This window comes from Sceloporus occidentalis, unplaced genomic scaffold (genome assembly GCF_023333645.1).
Source record: "Sceloporus occidentalis isolate IW3139 unplaced genomic scaffold, rSceOcc1.0.p SCAF_7, whole genome shotgun sequence".
NCBI lineage: Eukaryota > Metazoa > Chordata > Lepidosauria > Squamata > Phrynosomatidae > Sceloporus > Sceloporus occidentalis.
Window position 1 is genome coordinate 29,314,105 of NW_028316987.1, and position 17,589 is coordinate 29,331,693.

Genomic DNA, 17,589 nt, shown 5'->3' on the forward strand with positions numbered 1-17,589 from the left:
GGTGCTTTCGTTAGGACTGCTTTGATGTAGAATTCCCTCCTCTGTAGAGAAGGGGGGTGAGTTGGGGGGAACGATCTGGGTTGAACAGGAAAAAAAGGTGGGGGCTGGGGTTTAAAGTGGGGTTTCTCTTTGGAGTTCTTCAGATTCAGTAAAAACGTGATCTTTCTTCTACCTTCTCTACAATAAATTTTTGTTTTACAATAGCTGTTGTGGATGATTGGTTCAGAATACTCTCACACATGAAACTGGACTGTTACTGAAGATAAAGTGAATTTTTACCTTTTCCAAGACTTTGCTCTAGCTAGGCTGCATTTGCAGCTGAAAGCATAAAGATGGAATTAGCAATTTTCAAGTTTCAAATTTAATAGGACTGATAGCAGTTACTGCAAATGCCACATTAGCGTCCCTCAAGGAACATTATGCCACTAGAACTGTTTAGATGTGCCCAGACAAATGAATTCTGCCCAGCACAAAAATGGGAATATAATGACTTTGATGTCAGAACAGTTTACCCTCCCACCCAGCTGAAATATGGCAGGGTACAGAAACATAAGGCCTACAGACAAAATACCCGTGAACACCTAGATCAGTGATGGCGAACCTTTTTAGGTTCGTGTGCCAGGGGGCGGGGCTTCTGCCCCCTCAGGATGGGGCTGTGTGCTGGGTCAGGGCTTCTGGCCCAGGGGTGTGTGGCTTCCACCCTCTATGGGCAGAGCTTCCACCCTCTGGGAGGGGCTTCTCCCCCCACCCTTGTCCCTTCCCCCAGCTGTCTCTCAGAGACAGCTGAGGGTCAGCAAAAGTCCGTGAGGGGGCAGAGCCATGGGCACAGCCCCAGTCCTCCTTTTCCCAGATCTTTCCTTGCCCCAAAGGGCTCTCTGGAACCTTTTGGGGGCGAGGAAAGGCAAAAGGGGAAGAAGAGGAATGGGCAGGCCCCCTACCTTCCTCCCCGTGGACCTTGTCTGCCCTCCAAAGTGCCCCGTTTGGGACACTTGGAGGGCAGGAAGGGTAAGTGGGGAGGGAGGGAGCTGGGCACACCCCCTGCCTCCCTCCCCCTGGACCTTCCCCTGCCTCCAGCTGTCTCTCCCGAGACAGTTGGAGGCTGGCAAAGGTCCCTGGGGAGGCACAGCTGGCACGTGCCAGTCGCTCCTCCTCTCCCCGCCCTTTTCCCGGCCTCTAGCTCTCTTGAAGAGGCAGCTGAAGGCTGGGAGAAGGTTGCGAGGAGGAGCCAGAGGCGCGCTCCTCTGGTTCCTTCTCCAGAACGCCCTTTTCTGTTGAGGCCAGGAAAGGGCAGGGAGGAGGAGGAACGGATACGCGCGTGCCTCTTCCGCTTCTCTCTCGCCCCGTGCCGGAGGAAATGGCATCAAGTGCCACTTCCGGCACGCATGGCATAGGTTCGCCATCACTGACCTAGATAGTTTTGCTCCTGTAGAAAAAGATGTATATAGATGTTTGAAACTAATATTATAATAACGATAAATATTCTCCATGCAACACCTTTGCTTCGATCTTTAGCTCGATGCTATCTATTCTTATTTTGGAAATGTATAAAAATTATTATTCCAGTATCTGTGGTAACCATTATTCATATATAATCTCTTAGTTTTGAGCACAGAATTGCAAACTCTAGAGCGGGAAACACTATTCTAAATTAAAAAGCAATGAGTTATAATAAACTTGATGGGCATTTCTCCACCCAGTTGCCACAGAAATGATGGGTGCTTGCCTTATTGTAACTGTCTACAATGCAGAAGCAGGAGTGAATAACATGAATCATCATAGCACCCAACTCAAAATACGGAGCAATTTTTATGTCCATTTATTTATCTGGAGTGTAAAGAAGAAATGAACATATTAATAAAAGTTCTTTCCCCCACAAGAGGGGTTGAAAGAGTCTGCTTTTCAACAAGGTACAGTTGCACGTTATCAAATTCACAGAACTGTGGCTTATTAAACCATAATCACACCATGATTTTAATTCTTAGCTATCAAATCCATCATTCATTTGATAGCTAAGAATTAAAACCATGGTTTGATTCTGGTTTAATTCACAAGTAAAGAGAAAGTGTAATTTATCTAAAAGCAGAAGCTTCTAATCTCTTCTTGTGAGCAAAGGGGTAGCAAGTGAGGATGTCTAAGGGCCTGAACAGATAGGCCAAAATAAAGCTGCTTCATGTCACTTTTGAAGTATGCTGTTTAAATGACATACACATCTTAAGAGGCCAGAAGCTACGCCAAAGCTGCACTCCAATCCTTAGGACTAGAGAATGGCTTTGGCACGGCTTCCAGCCTCTTAGGAAGCATGCATCATTTAAACAGCATACCTTCCAAGTGACCTGATTTTGGCTGTCTGTTTGGGCCCTAACTGATCGCATGGATCATTGGAGCTTCTTAATGGAGTAGGATACTATGGATTCCATTTAAACCAACCACCAAAAAAAAAAAAAAAAAAGGCTACAAAATCAGCAAGAAACAATGTCTCCCAAAATAAGAATTTCAAATCTAAATGTGGGGAAGTATTTAAAAAGTATCGTATGTCATTCATCTTTGGGTCTGATCCTTCTAGTGTCCTATATTCTAGAAGCAGACATGATAAGCAGATTTACAGTTCTGATCCCATTTTATTATGAGAGAACAGAAAACCAATGATGAATGTTGCCAAAGGAAAATAAAAATACTCACCGCATTACAAACAGATCTGCTCACTTACTTTCCCCCACTTTTTCTTTCATTGGCAGGCCCATTTATACAAAACAATTAAAGTCAAAATAAGAGTGAACAATTATTGCTCCAAATCTTGGCAAGCATGTCTATCCTAAGCCATTTTAGACCATCCTAATTTGAGGTAGAACATCTTACCAAATTTCCTCCAAATCAGTTAGGAAAGTTGTCCAATAATTTATGAATATTTTCACTTGGTAAGTGTCAATCCAACCGTCATGCTAAAACTGTAGGAGAACCAAGTCCTTTCTTCATATTGTAGTACCTTTAGGTATTTAAAATCTTTCCTTTTTTATTTTTATTGGGAAAATGTTGTTGTGTCCATACTCCATTCAGACCTGTGGCATCTATTGCAGAATCAATAAGGTAATCTGGTGTCATCCATCTCAAGAATACAAGGAGGAGAAAGCTAAGCACAGCCAAAAGAGCAAAAATACAGCCAGTCACCGGGCCACAGTGAGTGATAAGTCTGTCAAGCCGTTTGGACATTGGCAATACAGTTTCACTTCCCACTCTGTCATACACCTAAGAAACAAAGAAAAATATTTAAGACTGCAATGTTTAGGTTGCAGAGACAACCACTCTTTAATACAAATTTGGCAAGGAGCATTTGTGTATCTCAGGTGCTTGAGAAGAAGTCTTGGAGAAAAGTTTACATATACAATTTCCCTGCCCCCAGCATTAGGAACCCATACAAGGACATGGTTTATCCAAAATGCTTAGGACCAGAAGTATTTGGGATTTCAGATGTTTTTGGATTTCAGAATATCTGTATTTACAAGCACATATATAATGAGATAATGACTTGGGACCCAAGTCACAAGATTCATTTATGTTTCATATACACCTTATACACACAATCTGAAGGTAATTAATGGCTGGTACTTACTGATAATGGTCATTCTTATGAGGCTGAAGACACAATCCACAATTTATGGGTTTATCCCTCGTGCCAACCACATCAGGCTGGATCTCAAAATTCCAAAACATTATAACCATCATCTTCAACCCCTCTCTCCTCAGTTTTGTTTTCTAGCCTTGATAATTGATACAACATTTTAGACCACATCTTCATTGCTTATTTGTATCTTTTTACCCCAGGATGTGGGTGGATTGTGTCTTCAGCTTCACAAGAATGACCATTCAGTGTCAGCTACTCATTCTCTGTGAGGCTGAGAATGAGTAGCTGATACTGTGAATGGTCTCTTGTGAGGCTGAAAACACAATCCACAACTCAGGGGAATACACCCAAGCCACCAAGTTTCAGGGAGGGCCTAATCATTCTGTTTGTTCACAACAGCTTGGAGGACTGTCCTCCCAAATGCTGCTTGGCTAGATCTGAATTGGTCCATCTTATAGTACTTTACAAAAATCAATGACTCCTTCCATCCTGCGGCCTTATACACTTCCTCTATGGAGGCCTGTATATGCTGTTGTTGTTGCCAATGATCTGGTAGAATGAATCCAAACATATTTTGGTCTTGCAACATTTGCCAAATCATAACACTGATATATATACATGCCTTCAACCATCTGGACAAATTTGCTTAGATGCTTTTATTCCCATCAGTCTTGAACTGAAAGTTATGAACAATGCTTCTGTTCTCCTAAACCATTTAGGGTTTTTAAAAATAAATTCTTAATGCTCTTTTGACATCTACATAGGGCTATCCTTGTGCCTAGTCCGGAAACTTCAATTAGTTCAAAATAAGGCAGCCAGGTTAGTCACCGGGACAGCTAGAGGTGATCGCTTAACTCCCATCTTAAAATCTCTTCTCTGGCTGCCTATTAGTTTCTGGGCATAATACAAGGTGTTGGTTATGACCTTTAAAGCCCTTCATAGCTTGGTTCCATACATATAATCTACCCCACACACTTAGGTTCTCTGGGAAAATTTACTAAAGCCTTTAAAAACTAGGTTGGCCACAGTCACCCAGAGTGCCTTCTCATCTGCCGCTCCCAAATTATGGAATGGCCTATTGGAAGAGATCCAAAACATTATCAATCTTTACATCTGTAAAAAGGCTATCAAGATGGATCTCTTCCAGCAGGCATTGATCCCCCTTGGATTCAGATTATTCACAGAATATTCCAATATTGCCCATCTCTTTGTTGCTGATTGTTTTGATTGATTGTTTTAATGGTATTTTATTGTGGTATTGTTTTAGGAGGGAGGGAACAATGGGATGTATTTTTATAATTTATGATGTATTTTATATTGTATTTTACTACTGTTGTAAGCCACCTTGATCCTGTGGGAGAGGCGGGATAAAAATAAATCATCATCATCATCCAAGGAATGCCTTTTAAATTCCAAAGGATGACTGGGTTTGGAGCAGAATGTAGGCAAATTCAGCACCTGACTACATACTTTCGTCAACAATGACTTCAGCATGAAAGTCGTGTCTATAATCAATGTCAATTTATCCTCATCAAATCTGCATAGATTTGGGATTATAGAAAGAGAAGTCAACTCAGAGACTTGACAAGCCGACACAATCTCTACTATAAAGAATACTTTAAATGATAAAACACCTTAAGGATGCTTCCTTCAGCAGCTCAGAAGAACTTACTAAAAATATGCAATACTAAATTTAAATTCCAAGAAGGAAATCTGTGCAGAGCACTCAAAGTTTCCCCCTGAGAAAACATTTAATATGTGGATGTGAAGATAATGGTCTTCCGGAGTCAGATAGAACTGAAGACAAATGCTAACAATTGCCTTTTTAGAGTGTTTGGTCTCAAACCTTTGTCTAATGCATCCTGCAGAGGAAAAAGTACATCTTCCACCATTACTTTTTAATAAACCTTTTTACTTTGAAATTCTCGCCAGAAGCAAACAGATCTATTACAAAATTGCCATATTTCCTTAGCAAAATCTTGAACACTTCTGAAATTAAGCTCTATTCTCCCTATAGCACCTTGTTTCTGCTCAAGTAATCTGCCATTGCATTCATCGAGCCTTGCACATGGACTGCTGTTAATGACCGTAGATGCTTCTAAGTCTACCTTCCACCATCAACCTTTGAGAACACGAGCCTCTCTGCACAGATAAGCTTTTACTGCTACATTGTCTGTGCAAATCTGCAAATCCTGGTGTTCTACCAACATAGCAAAATGAATCCGTGCCAATCTCATGGCTCTCATTTCCAGCAAGGTGTCATGCATCAATTTTTCTGATAAAGCAAACCAACAAAAGTCCCTAACGCCAAAAAAACTAAGATGTAAGAACAAAAAACAAAACTAAAGGGTTCTGCCAAAGAAATCTATGTGTGTAAAATATAACTAAATAAATTATATCCCACTTCCAATTACCAAAAGACACTACTGTGAAGAAATAAGGGATTAAATAAACCCTGGAGTAGAGAAGCCAGTAAAATTTCTAAAAGGGTATAAGTACTCCACTGAAAAATGAGCAAAAAATATCCAAACTCAAATCCAGAGTAATCAAACACTGGAGCAGGAAAGCCAGTAAAATTTCTAAAAGGGTAACAACACCCCACTAAGAGTTATGCAAATGCAAAAAAATAAAATCATAAAATGATATAAAACACTAAAGGCCAGACGCGTTTCGACACCAGTCTTCCTCAGTGGCCTGCAACCATTTAAAATATAATATATCTGCTCATCAGCTCCCACAATGTGTCTGTGCTCAATTCAAAAGCATTAATTCAAAGCTATACAATATTGCAATGGGCTCCCCAGCTGAACAAACTGATATCCATTATTATCTGTTTCTTCTCCTGAAGGACAAATAGAACTCCCTTGTTGATATCTTGTCCTTCAACCACCATTTCATATAAATTAGAACATAGTGGGGGGCATTGATATCAGGACATGTCTCCTATTTATTATTGACAACTGAGGAGGATGAAGAAAATTCTGAAGTACCCTTGTATGAAAGTTTGCTCAAGAAATCAACTAATTGTCAAAGTCAATAATCCTAGCACCCTTACTAAGTATATTATAACCAGTTCTAATTTGCACTTACTCTTTTAGCATACTCTTCAACTTCATCTTTCTTTCCTCTGAAAGGAAAATGTAACCTCTGTGTCTATCTATGCAACTAAGTGCTTTGTATTTTTCATTGGAATCAAGTGACTCTTCTCATAATATACTAAGAATCTGTGACTTTCCAGACAAACAAGTGTCGTTAAGATCTAACAGAGCCTTTCCTAGACTTTTTGTTTTAATTAGCAAGTCATTCAAATAAGAAGGATCTGCCTCAGGTAAGCTAAGATCAGAACCAACACGTTGGTGAAAACTCTTGGAGATGATGCTAAGCTAAATGGTAGTCTTGAACCAGACATGTGGGCCATTGCAAAAAAGTGGGAGAAACTTCTGCATTCTAAACTCATTAGTACATGAAGATAAGCTGCCTGCAAATCCACAGAAATCACTAAGTTGTCCAATTCCAAACAGATCAAAATTGAATTTTGTAACTTGCATTCACAACCTCCAATACCCATTTGTCTGATGTTATGTGATGACAAAAATGACAAAAATGAATCAGTATTTCAGCTGATTCAGTACAGAGATTTACCATTCAGATTGCATTGCTTTGCATTTTTTCTAAACTGCTGTTGATTCTGATGTTTGAACTGAATGCTTGTCCTATTCCACTAAGGCCTGAAAGACTTGAAATCCCTCTGTCTTTGAAAATTTCTTCCTCCACAAAAGGAGTAAGAGTCTTTACAATAGTTTCTTCTGTCAAACTTTTTTTAATTAGTTGGCAAAACTGGTTTCTTGTCTTTTGCCTTTGTAATACTTGACTGTGTCTTTTCCCCAAACAACAATTTTCTTTCAAATGGTGTGCTAGCCAAATTTGTTCTAGCCTTATAATCTACCTCTCAATGTTTCAGCCATAATGAATGTCTTCCTACTGTAACTGCCACCATTGCCCTGGCTAAATATGGTGATTACAGATAATATCTGCAACACAATGCAGCAGATTAGCTAACCAGTTCAGCATTTTCTGTAGTGGTCAGGCTGACACTTCTTCTACATCAAAAACATCCTGTACCCATAGCATCCCTTGTAAACATAGAAGAAGCCATTGATGCTCTCAGAGCCAAAACTGAAGCCTCATGGGCTCTACTGGACACCAAATCAATTTTCTTCTCATCTATGTTTTTAAGCCTTGTGTCACCTTCTCAAGGCAAAGCTGAATTTGAAACCAGGGCTGAAACAGCTACATTAACCAGAGGAACTGATAACTGTTCCATCAACTCCTTTTCAAAATAATACAACTTCTTTCCATAATTAGTGAATCTTTTCACACCTAATGGATTCACACTGAATCGATTTCATACCATTCTTCCTCCAATAATTTTTTTTAACATTTCAGACACAGGAAGCTGTACATCTTACAACGGCATTTGTTACAAGACTGTGGCCACATTTTGCAATTTTTTCTGTCCCACTGAATTTTCCTTAACTGATTCTTCTACAGCAGTGGTTCTCAACCTTCCTAATGCCATGACCCTTTAATACAGTTCCTCATGTTGTGGTGACCCCCAACCATACAATTATTTTCATTGCCACATGCAAATATGTGTTTTCCAATTGTCTTAGGCGACCCAGTGAAAGGGTCGTTCGACCCCCGAAGGGGTCCCGTCCCACAGGTTGGGAACCACTGTTCTACAGTCAATGAATTTAAGGTAAGTAACACTTTTTTCAATAAGCCTTTAAAGTATTTTATATCAAAAACCCTTGTTTTGGAACTCTCCTTTGCCAGTTCCTTATCTGAATCCTCCTCAGATGAATCTGATACTTCTATCTCTTCCTACGTATCAGAATTTAACTCTAAATCCTGTAGTGGTAAACCATCATTACATGTTCTCCTATTAAAGGACTCCTCTGCAATTTCCAAATGCTTTATTTTTTATTTGAACTTCCCTTGAGACCTTAAATCTACTCTATCTTTCCTTCATTCTGTTATTACTCTCACCTGCTCCTGACTTGCCACGTCTGGACCACAAATTTCATTGGCAAAATCAGAATTCAAATCATGTAATTCAGAGGTTGCATTGTTTTTCTGCACTAATAAATTGATTAAATTACTGGAATTATTCAAATTATTTGCACGAATGAAATTATTTGCTTTAAATTCACTGTATTAATATTAAAAATATATATCCTAAATAATTATAATCTAACAACTGCTTTATATCAATAGAATTAATTTCTACCTGTACTTCTGTTCTGATTAAATCACACAAAACATTTGATCTATTACCTTGTGCACAGACATAGTCTTGAGTATTGCTATTAAATTTAACCTTCTTCTTAATCTTTTTTACCTCGCTGTTCCATTCGACGTCTTTTTCATGGTATTTGTCCGGATTTACCTACTGCTGTGAAAACCAGATTTCTACCTCGCTCTCACTAAATGAGGGGAATATTTTCTTCAATAGCAACTCTGATCCTACCTCAGATACTTGTCTCTCATCAGGCTGATGATTTCTCTAATATTTTTGCTCTCTGCAAACTGTCTACTTGCAGTCTTGGAGGTACAAGCAGTTCCACGATGTTCCTCCTGATGTTTTCACTTTTCACCTGGAAATTGTTCACTATCAGAGACTCTTTCTCACTCTTTCAGTTTTCTTTTTATTTCCTCCTTCTGCTGCCATATTAATCTAAACCCCATAATTTTTGTTTAATGTAAGGAGGATCAATGTGAGAAGAGGGCTAAGTGTCCGACTGGTCTGCAAGTGTGATAAATGGGAGTCCCTCCATTTATCAGGACCTTCTTCCCTGGGGGAGGGGGTACTCTAATATGAGGATGGATGACTGATGGTGAGGGCAACCAGACAATCAGAGGGCAGCTACAAAAAGAACCTTATGGATGGTGGTTGGAAAAAGACAGTTAAGACAACTTAGCGTGAGAAGGCCTGAGGAAGAGCAAGGCCTCATCTTGTAGGACTTACTAGTCAGGGAAGTCAGGTTTGCAGTATGTTAAGGTTTGGATGACATGATTGTGTTTTGAAACTGATACTTTAAGATTTGTGCCTGGAGGACCAGTTGTCTTCCATGTTTCTTTTTTTTATTGTTCCTTCTTTAAAATAAAACCTTTTTCTTCAGTACTCTGCCTCTTCTTAATTCCTTTCAACAGTCTTAGCTCAGCTAGTGTCTGTCTGATTGTAGGTTACTAGTATAAGGCCCAGCAATGTCCCAATGCATGCCTGGAGTGCAACAAGTTAAATTATTGACTGGTGGCAGCGAGTTGTTGTTGTTGTTGTTAAAATGGTCTCAAGGGGTCCCATCCAGCTGAGTGGAGTGGAGTGGGACCATATGTTCACATGTTGGCATTGGCTTCCTCTGCTTCTGTCTCATTTCCTGGGGGGAGATTTAAGACAGGGTAGAAAGCAGAGAAAACCTTCACAGCAAGGCAGGAAATTAAAAACTAAGGAGACAGGGGCTGAAGACAACGGTTAGAATGTTATGTAATTTTGAGAACCTGCCTGACCTGGTCGGCATGAAGTATGCTATGCGATCACCTTCACAGAGAATTACATACAATATTTTAAATAATTTTGAGCATGAAACTAAGGCCTGTTACAGACTGCCAAAATAAAGCTGCTTCGGGTCTCTTTGGAGGTATGCTTTTTAAATGATACATGCATCCTAAGAATCCGGAAGCTGCACCAAAGCTGCACTCCAGTGCTTAGGAATGGAGTGTGGCTTTGGCGTGACCTCCGGACTCTTAGGACCCATGCATCATTTAAATAGCATTTTTCCAAAGAGACCCGAAGCAGCTTTATTTTGGCAGTCTGTAACAGGCCAAAGTTTGTGTACACTGAACAATCAGAAAGCAAAGGTGCCACTATCAGCCACTCATGAAAAACTTTTTGGTTTTTGGAATATTTCAGATCTTGGAATTCCAAATAAGGAAGACTCATAGAATCAAAGAATCATAGAGTTGGAAGAGACCAAGGGCCATCCAATCCAATCCAATCCCCTGCCATGCAGGATCTCTCAATCAAAGCATACCCAACAGATGGCCATCCAGCCTCTTTTTAAAGACCTCCAAGGAGGGAGAATTCATCACACTCCAAGGCAGTCCACTGTCAGACAGCCTTTACTATCAGAAAGTTCCTCTTAATGTTCAGGTGGAAACTCTTTTCCTATAGTTTGCGTCCATTGTTCCATGTCCTAGTCTTTGGAGCAGCAAAAAACAAGCTTGCTCCCTCCTCAATATGATATCCCTTCAAATAGTTAAACAAGGTTATCATATCACCTCTTAACCTTCTCTTCTCCAGGCTAAACATCCCCAGCTCGCTAAGTCGTTCCTCATAGGGCATGGTTTCCAGACCCTTCATCATTTTAGTCGCCCTCCTTTGGACACGCTCCAGTTTCTCAACATCCTTTTTGAATTGTGGTGCCCAGAACTAGACACAGTCTTCCAGGTTGGCCTGACCAAAGCAGAATAAAGTGACACAATTAATTCCCTTGATCTAGATCAGGGGTTCCAAACCTGAGGGTCACAACCCTATCTCAGGGGTCGCCAGGTTGGGACTCACCCCTCCTCCTCTTCCTCTTCCTCCTCCTCCTAGCGGCCATGCCTCCTCTGCCCTGCTCCTCATTCACACGGCTGCTACTGCCACTGCCACCTTCATACGGGCCTGGAGCTGCCTCCTCCACCACCACCACGCGGCCGCCACTGCTGCCACTACCATCACACAGGGCTGGGGCTGCTGCTGCCTTCTCCTCCTTGCAGCCACGGCCACTATTGCACAGGACTGCGGCTGCCAGTGCTGGTGCCGCCGCCGCCTGCTCCTCTTTCCCCTCATCCTCCTCCACGCGACTGCTGTCACCGCCACTGCCATAGTGGCAGCAGCGGAAGCCCTGCGCGATGGCGATGGCAGGCCAGAGGAGGCCTGGCTGGTGCTGGAGGAGGAGGAGGAGGGGTGAGGAAGAGGAGAAGGCGGCGGTGGCAACAGGCCAGAGGAGGCCTGGCCGGCTCTGGAGAACCAGGAGGAGGGGTGAGGAAGAGGAGGAGGCAGCAGAACTTCCAGTGGCCAGACGTCCTAACCCTTCTTCAGGCTGGCAGCCCCCCGATTGGTTGGGAGGCTGGGAAGGGGCAAGACTTCCAGCCGCAAAGGCCGCAGAGGCTTGCAGGCGGCCAGAAGTCCTGACCCTTCCTGGCCTCCCAACCAATCAGGGGGGCTGCCTGGAAGGACTTCCAGACACAAGGGGGGGCATGGCCCAACAAAGATTGGGAACCGCTGATTTAGACACTATACTACTATTGATGCAGCCTAAAATCACACTGACCGTTTTAGCTGCCCCATCACACTGTTGACTCATGTTCTACTTGTGGTCTACTTGGACTCCTAGATCCCTTTCAGATGTAGTTTCATTCAGCCAGGTGTCCCCCATCCTATATCTATACGTTTCATTTTCCCACCCGAAGTGCAGTACTTTACATTTCTCCATGTTTAATTTCATTTTGTTAGTTTTGGCCCAGCTTTCTAATCTATTAAGGCCATTTTGAATTTTGATCCCGTCCTCTGGAGTATTAGCTATTCCTCCAAATTTGGTGTCATCTGCAAATTTGATAAGTATGCCCTCAATTCTGTCTTCCAAATCATTGATAAAGATGTTGAATAGCACTGGGCCCAGGACAGACCCCTGTGGCACCCCACTGATCACTTCTCTCTAGGATGAAAAGGAGCCATTGTTGACCACCCTTTGGGTTGGCCGGTTAACCAATTTCAAATCCTGCAACAATTACCTCGTCTAGCCCACATTTTACAAGCTTGTTTGCAAGAATGTAACGGGGAACCTTGTCACAGGCCTTACTGAAATCAAGATATACTATATCCACAGCATTCCCTTCATCTACCAAACTGGTAATTTTATTAAAAAAAAAGAGAGAGAGAGAGAGATCAGATTTGTTTGGCATGATTTGTCTCTCAGAAACCCATGTTGACTTTTTGTGATTATGGCATTGCCTTCTAGATGTTCACAGACTTCCTGTTTAATGATCTCTAGAATCTTTCCTGGTACTGATGTCAGATTAACTGGACGTGCATTGTTGGGATCCTCTTTTTTCTCCTTATTGAAGATGGGGACAATGTTTGCCTTCCTGCAATCTGCTGGGACTACTTCTGTTCTCTAGGAGTTCTCAAAGCTTATTGCCAATAGCTCCAATATTACATCTGTAGTTCTTTTAATATCCTTGGATGTAGTCCATCTGGTCCTGGAGACTTATATTCATTTAGATTAACCAAGTATTCCTATACTATCTCTTTACTTATTCTGTGCTGAATTTCCCCAAACTGTATATACTCAGACTGTATACACATATTCCCTACCCTACAGCACACAATGCTACATGTAGGATCGACCCTAGGCTAAGCAAATTGAGTAAAAGATACTCACATATGAAAAAAAAATCCACTAACGAAGTAAACAGAAAGCTACTTAGAGAAATCAATAAGCTTCAAGGTATGGAAGTGTCAACAAGGGTTACAAAGGTCTGCTATCAACACAATAAATCAGGAGACTTAGGCATGGTACAGACTGCCCCAAAGAGGCGGGTCTGTGGCGCCCCTTTTCGCAGCAGATTGGGGGCAGGGCAGCCTCACCGACAGCCCTGCGGCCCCAATCCAGAGTTTTCCCGGACCATGGAGAATCGGCAAAATGCCACTTCACTGTGGTGCAGAAAAGGGTGTCCTTGGGGCTTCATGTCCCTGGACACCTTGGGAGCCAGAGCAATGGGAGAAAGGAGCCGCCTGACCCCTTTCTCCGCAGGATCGTTCCCGCAGCCGTTTGGTTGCTGTGGGAACGATGCGCATGCCCAAAAGAAGCTCTGTTTCGGAGCTCCTTCCTGCACTGCAGCCAGGCTGTCGTAAGTGGCCTGGGGTGGTGCAGAGATGTCACGTACGTGCCGCACCATTTGGGCAAGGCGCGTGCGTGACGTCATCATGGTGGCCCCCGTGTGGATCCTAGTACATGGCCAGGCCAGCACAAAGCGCCGGTCTGTACCACGCCTTACTTTAGTTAGCAGTATGTTAAAACAAGGTGTTACATAAAATGGATAACCTTTATAACTCTATTTCTCTCCAACTCTGTAAAATACTCAGATGGCTTTGTTGAATTCACTAACCTGAAGCTTTAAAAGATGTAAATTGCTACATAAGTTTCAAAAAATTAAATTTACCTACTTTTTCAGTTCTCTGTGCAACATTTCTCCAAGTATAGAAAGGTTTAACTTTGCTATGTATGATTTCAGGAGACAGAAGTGATCCTGATTTCAACTGGCCAATAGCTTTTTCCAATCCATTACACAGAGAATTCACTGAAGGTTCACACAAGATTATAAGATCATCTGGCAGCACTTCAGGAATCCCACCAACTTTTGTGCTTACCACCTAAGACAAAAAGAAAATTATGTTCTAAGACCAATGATAAATAAAAACATCAACAAGACTGTATAGAAATGTTTATTTCATCTAAGAGAAGGGATGTTATTTTTCACATAAAAACGTTATCCTAGCCTTCAGCTGGGTGTCAGACATGGCTTCACTTTATCATCACAACAAAACTGTGAGGTAGTTTGATTTGATACTATATAAATGGCCAAAATTTACACAAAAAGCTTCATAACACAACAACTATGATAAAATCAGGCTAGGCAACACGTGATTCTTCAGGTGTTCTTGGATTCCTCCTCCTCTGTGTCCTACCCAACATAGCCAATGGCCAGGGATTATGGGGTGGTCAAAATATCCCCTCCCTGAAGCAGACCCTCAGACTCAAAACTGTTGCTTGTTGGCACTTTCTTTCTTTCTTTCTTTCTTTCTTTCTTTCTTTCTTTCTTTCCTCCCTCAAATTTACAATACATTACCACATTTTATTTTATAAAGACATTAAAATTATTTCATAGATCCATAGAGTTGGAAGAGACCTCAAGTGTTATCATGTCCAACCCCCTGCTATGCAGGAACACAGAATCAAAGCATCTCTGACAAATGGCCATCCAGCTGCTGTTTAAAAACCTCCATAGGAGACTCCACCAAATTCCAAGGGAATATGTCCCACTATTGAACAGCTCTTACTGTCAGGAAGTTCTTCCTAATGGTTAGGTGGAATCTCTTTTCCTGTCGTGCATTGCTCTGTGTCCTATTCTCTACAGCAACAGGGGGGAAAAGGTTGCTCCATCCTCAATACAATATCCCTTCAAATATTTAAACACAGCTATCATATCACCTCTTAAACTTCTCTTGTCCAGGCTAAACATACCCAGATCCCTAAGTCGCTCTTGATAGGGCATGGTTTCCACACCCTTTGCCATTTGGGGCCCAAAAGACAATGGCCAAATAAAGCAGCTTCAGGCCACACTGAGGGCATGGCATTTACCCAACGCACCCCTAACACGGCCTGAAGCCGCCGTGAAGCCAGGCTCAGATACAAAGGACCAGAGCAAAAAAGAGCAGTTTAAAACCGATTCCTTTGGTTTTGAGGTAGCAGCAAGCTTTGGGCGTGGGCCATGTGGTCTCAGTGGGCTCGAGCCAATTGCAGCTGGAGCGGCCTTGGGCTGCTTCTTTTGGCTCATCTGCTTCATCTCATGGTTGCCCTCCTGTGGACACACACCAACTTGTCAACATCCTTTTTGAACTGTGGTACCCAGAACTGGACACAGTATTTCAGGTGAGGCCTGACCAAAGTAGAATAGAATGGTACTATTTTTTTCCCCTCAATCTAGACATTATATGTGATGTTGCCAAGAATTGTACTGGCTTTTTTTAGCTGCTGCATCACACTGTTGACTCACATATACACTGCTGTCTACGCGGACTCCTAGACCCCTTTCACATGTACTGTTGTCAAACCAGGTGTCCCCCATCCTATATCTGCATTTTGTTTTTTCACCCTAAGCATAGTATCTCACATTTCTCTCTGTTGAAATACATTTTGTTAGTTTTGGCCCAGCTTTCTAATTTGTTCAGGTCATTTTGAATTTTGATCTTGTCTTCTGGGATATTACCAAAATGCAAAAACTTTCACGAGAAAAACTACTGGAAACGAAATGGAAGGGATGGCTGAAATACACTTTTATCTGGATCAAATCAAAATAATTTGATTTGAAATTCTATTTTTTTATCCAAGTCATTGATAAAGATATTGAATAGCACTGGGCCCAGGATAGAACCCAGTGGCACCCCTCTGATCACTTCTCTGAAGAGTAGACTTTACTGAACACCCTTTGGATTCAGTCAGTCAAGCAAGTACAAATCCACCTAAAGGTTGCATTGTCTAGCCGAAATTTTACTAGCTTGTTTGCAAGAATATTGTGGGGGACCTTGTCAAAGGTCTTACTGAAATCAAGATATGCTACATCCACAGCATTCCCTTTATCTACCAGGCTGGTCAGTTTATCAAAAAAAAAAAGATAAGTTTAATCTGGCATGTCTTGGTTTGAGAAATTCATGTTAACTTCTTGCAATTATGCCATTCCTTTCTAAATGCTTACAGACTCTCTGTTTAACAAGCTGCTCTAGAACTGATATCAGGTTAAGTGGGCAGTAATTTTTTTGGGTCCACTTTTTCCCCTTTTAGAATAGTTGGACAACATTTGCCCTCCATCAGTCTGGTGGGATTTCTCCTGTTCTCCAGAAATTCAAAAAGATTTTTGCCGGTGGCTATGAGATTACCTCTGCTAGTTCCTTTAATGCCCTTGGGTGTACTTCATCTGCCCCTAGAGACTTGAAATCATTTAGATTAACCAGTTATTCCTGTACAGTGGGCCCTCCCCTTACGCTGGGATCACATAAGGGGAAATCAGCTTATGCTGGAGCACCATAGGAAGTAATGGAGCTTGTGCCTGCAGCATGCAGTGGCACGTGCACGCCACGGGCACACACCACATTAATTCTACTGAGGCGTGTGACAGGCTCTTCCGGCATGGCTTTCAGCGTATGCTGAAAGCCGCGTATGGCGAGCCTGCGTAAAACGCGGGCACACTGTACTACCTCTTTACTTATTCCCTCGCTATTTGATGTTCTTTTGTGGTCTGTTTTATTTAATCATTTCCTGTATTGCTATGTATTTTATATGTATTATCCTACTATAGAGGCCCCTTCCCCTCCACCACTCCCTTCTCCTTTTGTGTCGTGTCTTTTTAGATTGTAAGCCTGAGGGCAGGGAACCATCCAATTAAAAAGATTGTATGTACAGCGCTGTGTAAATTTACAGCGCTTTATAAATAAAGGTTAATAATAATAATTATTATTATTCTGTGCTGCATTTCTCCTACTGCATCATCTGCTCCGTTTCCCTCAGGTTGAGCACTCTTCCTATTATGAGACGACTGAAGTAAAGTAGGTGTTGACTAGTTCTGCCTTTTCACTATCCCATTCTCCGCACAATGGCCGTTCCATTTCCCTCTTCTTCCTTTTCTTACAGACATAACCAAAATAGCCCTTTTCAATGTTTTTAACCTCTCTAGAATGCTTGAAGTTGTTCCCTGCTTTAGCTTTTCTGACTTTTGCACAACACAAGCTGGCTATTTGCTTGAATTCCTCCTTGGTTATTTCCCCCCTTTTCCATTACTTATACATGTCCCTTTTAAAACTTTGCTCAGGACAAAGTTCTTTAGTCATCTATCCTGGCTTCGTGGGACACCTCCCATTTTTCCTCCTCACTGGAACTGTGCCCTCAGTGTCTCCCTTTTGAGAAACTCCCATCCGCCCTGAACTCCCTTCTCTTTTACTATTCCTGACCATGGGATCACACCCAGTATTGCCCTAAGTTTACTGAAATCAGCTTTCCTAAAGTCTAGAATATGTGTCTGACTATGCTTGGCTTTTCCTTTCCCTTGTCTAACAAACTACAGGAAAGCATGATTACTCCCAAAAGCAAGCC

The 17,589-nt window shown here is 41.9% G+C and overlaps 1 protein-coding gene across 4 annotated transcripts in view; it reads right to left on the reverse strand.

The window, feature by feature from the left end:
• Nucleotides 1-1,276: 1,276 nt before the first annotated feature.
• LOC149309459 (phosphatidylinositol N-acetylglucosaminyltransferase subunit A-like) overlaps nucleotides 1,277-17,589 on the reverse strand; it is a 28,644-nt gene continuing 12,331 nt past the window's right edge. Inside the window, exons 5-7 of one of the 4 annotated variants that reach the window (XM_089532500.1) lie at nucleotides 13,890-14,096; nucleotides 9,150-10,056; nucleotides 3,157-3,243 (exon numbers count right to left, since the gene is read on the reverse strand). In XM_089532500.1, coding sequence (XP_089388626.1) covers nucleotides 9,970-10,056; nucleotides 13,890-14,096 — 294 coding nt within the window. In that variant the 3' untranslated portion in view covers nucleotides 3,157-3,243; nucleotides 9,150-9,969. Of the gene's footprint in view, nucleotides 3,244-9,149; nucleotides 10,057-13,885; nucleotides 14,097-17,589 lie in introns of all 4 variants that reach the window. The other 3 variants (XM_089532501.1, XM_089532499.1, XM_089532502.1) reach the window with 3 other exon arrangements.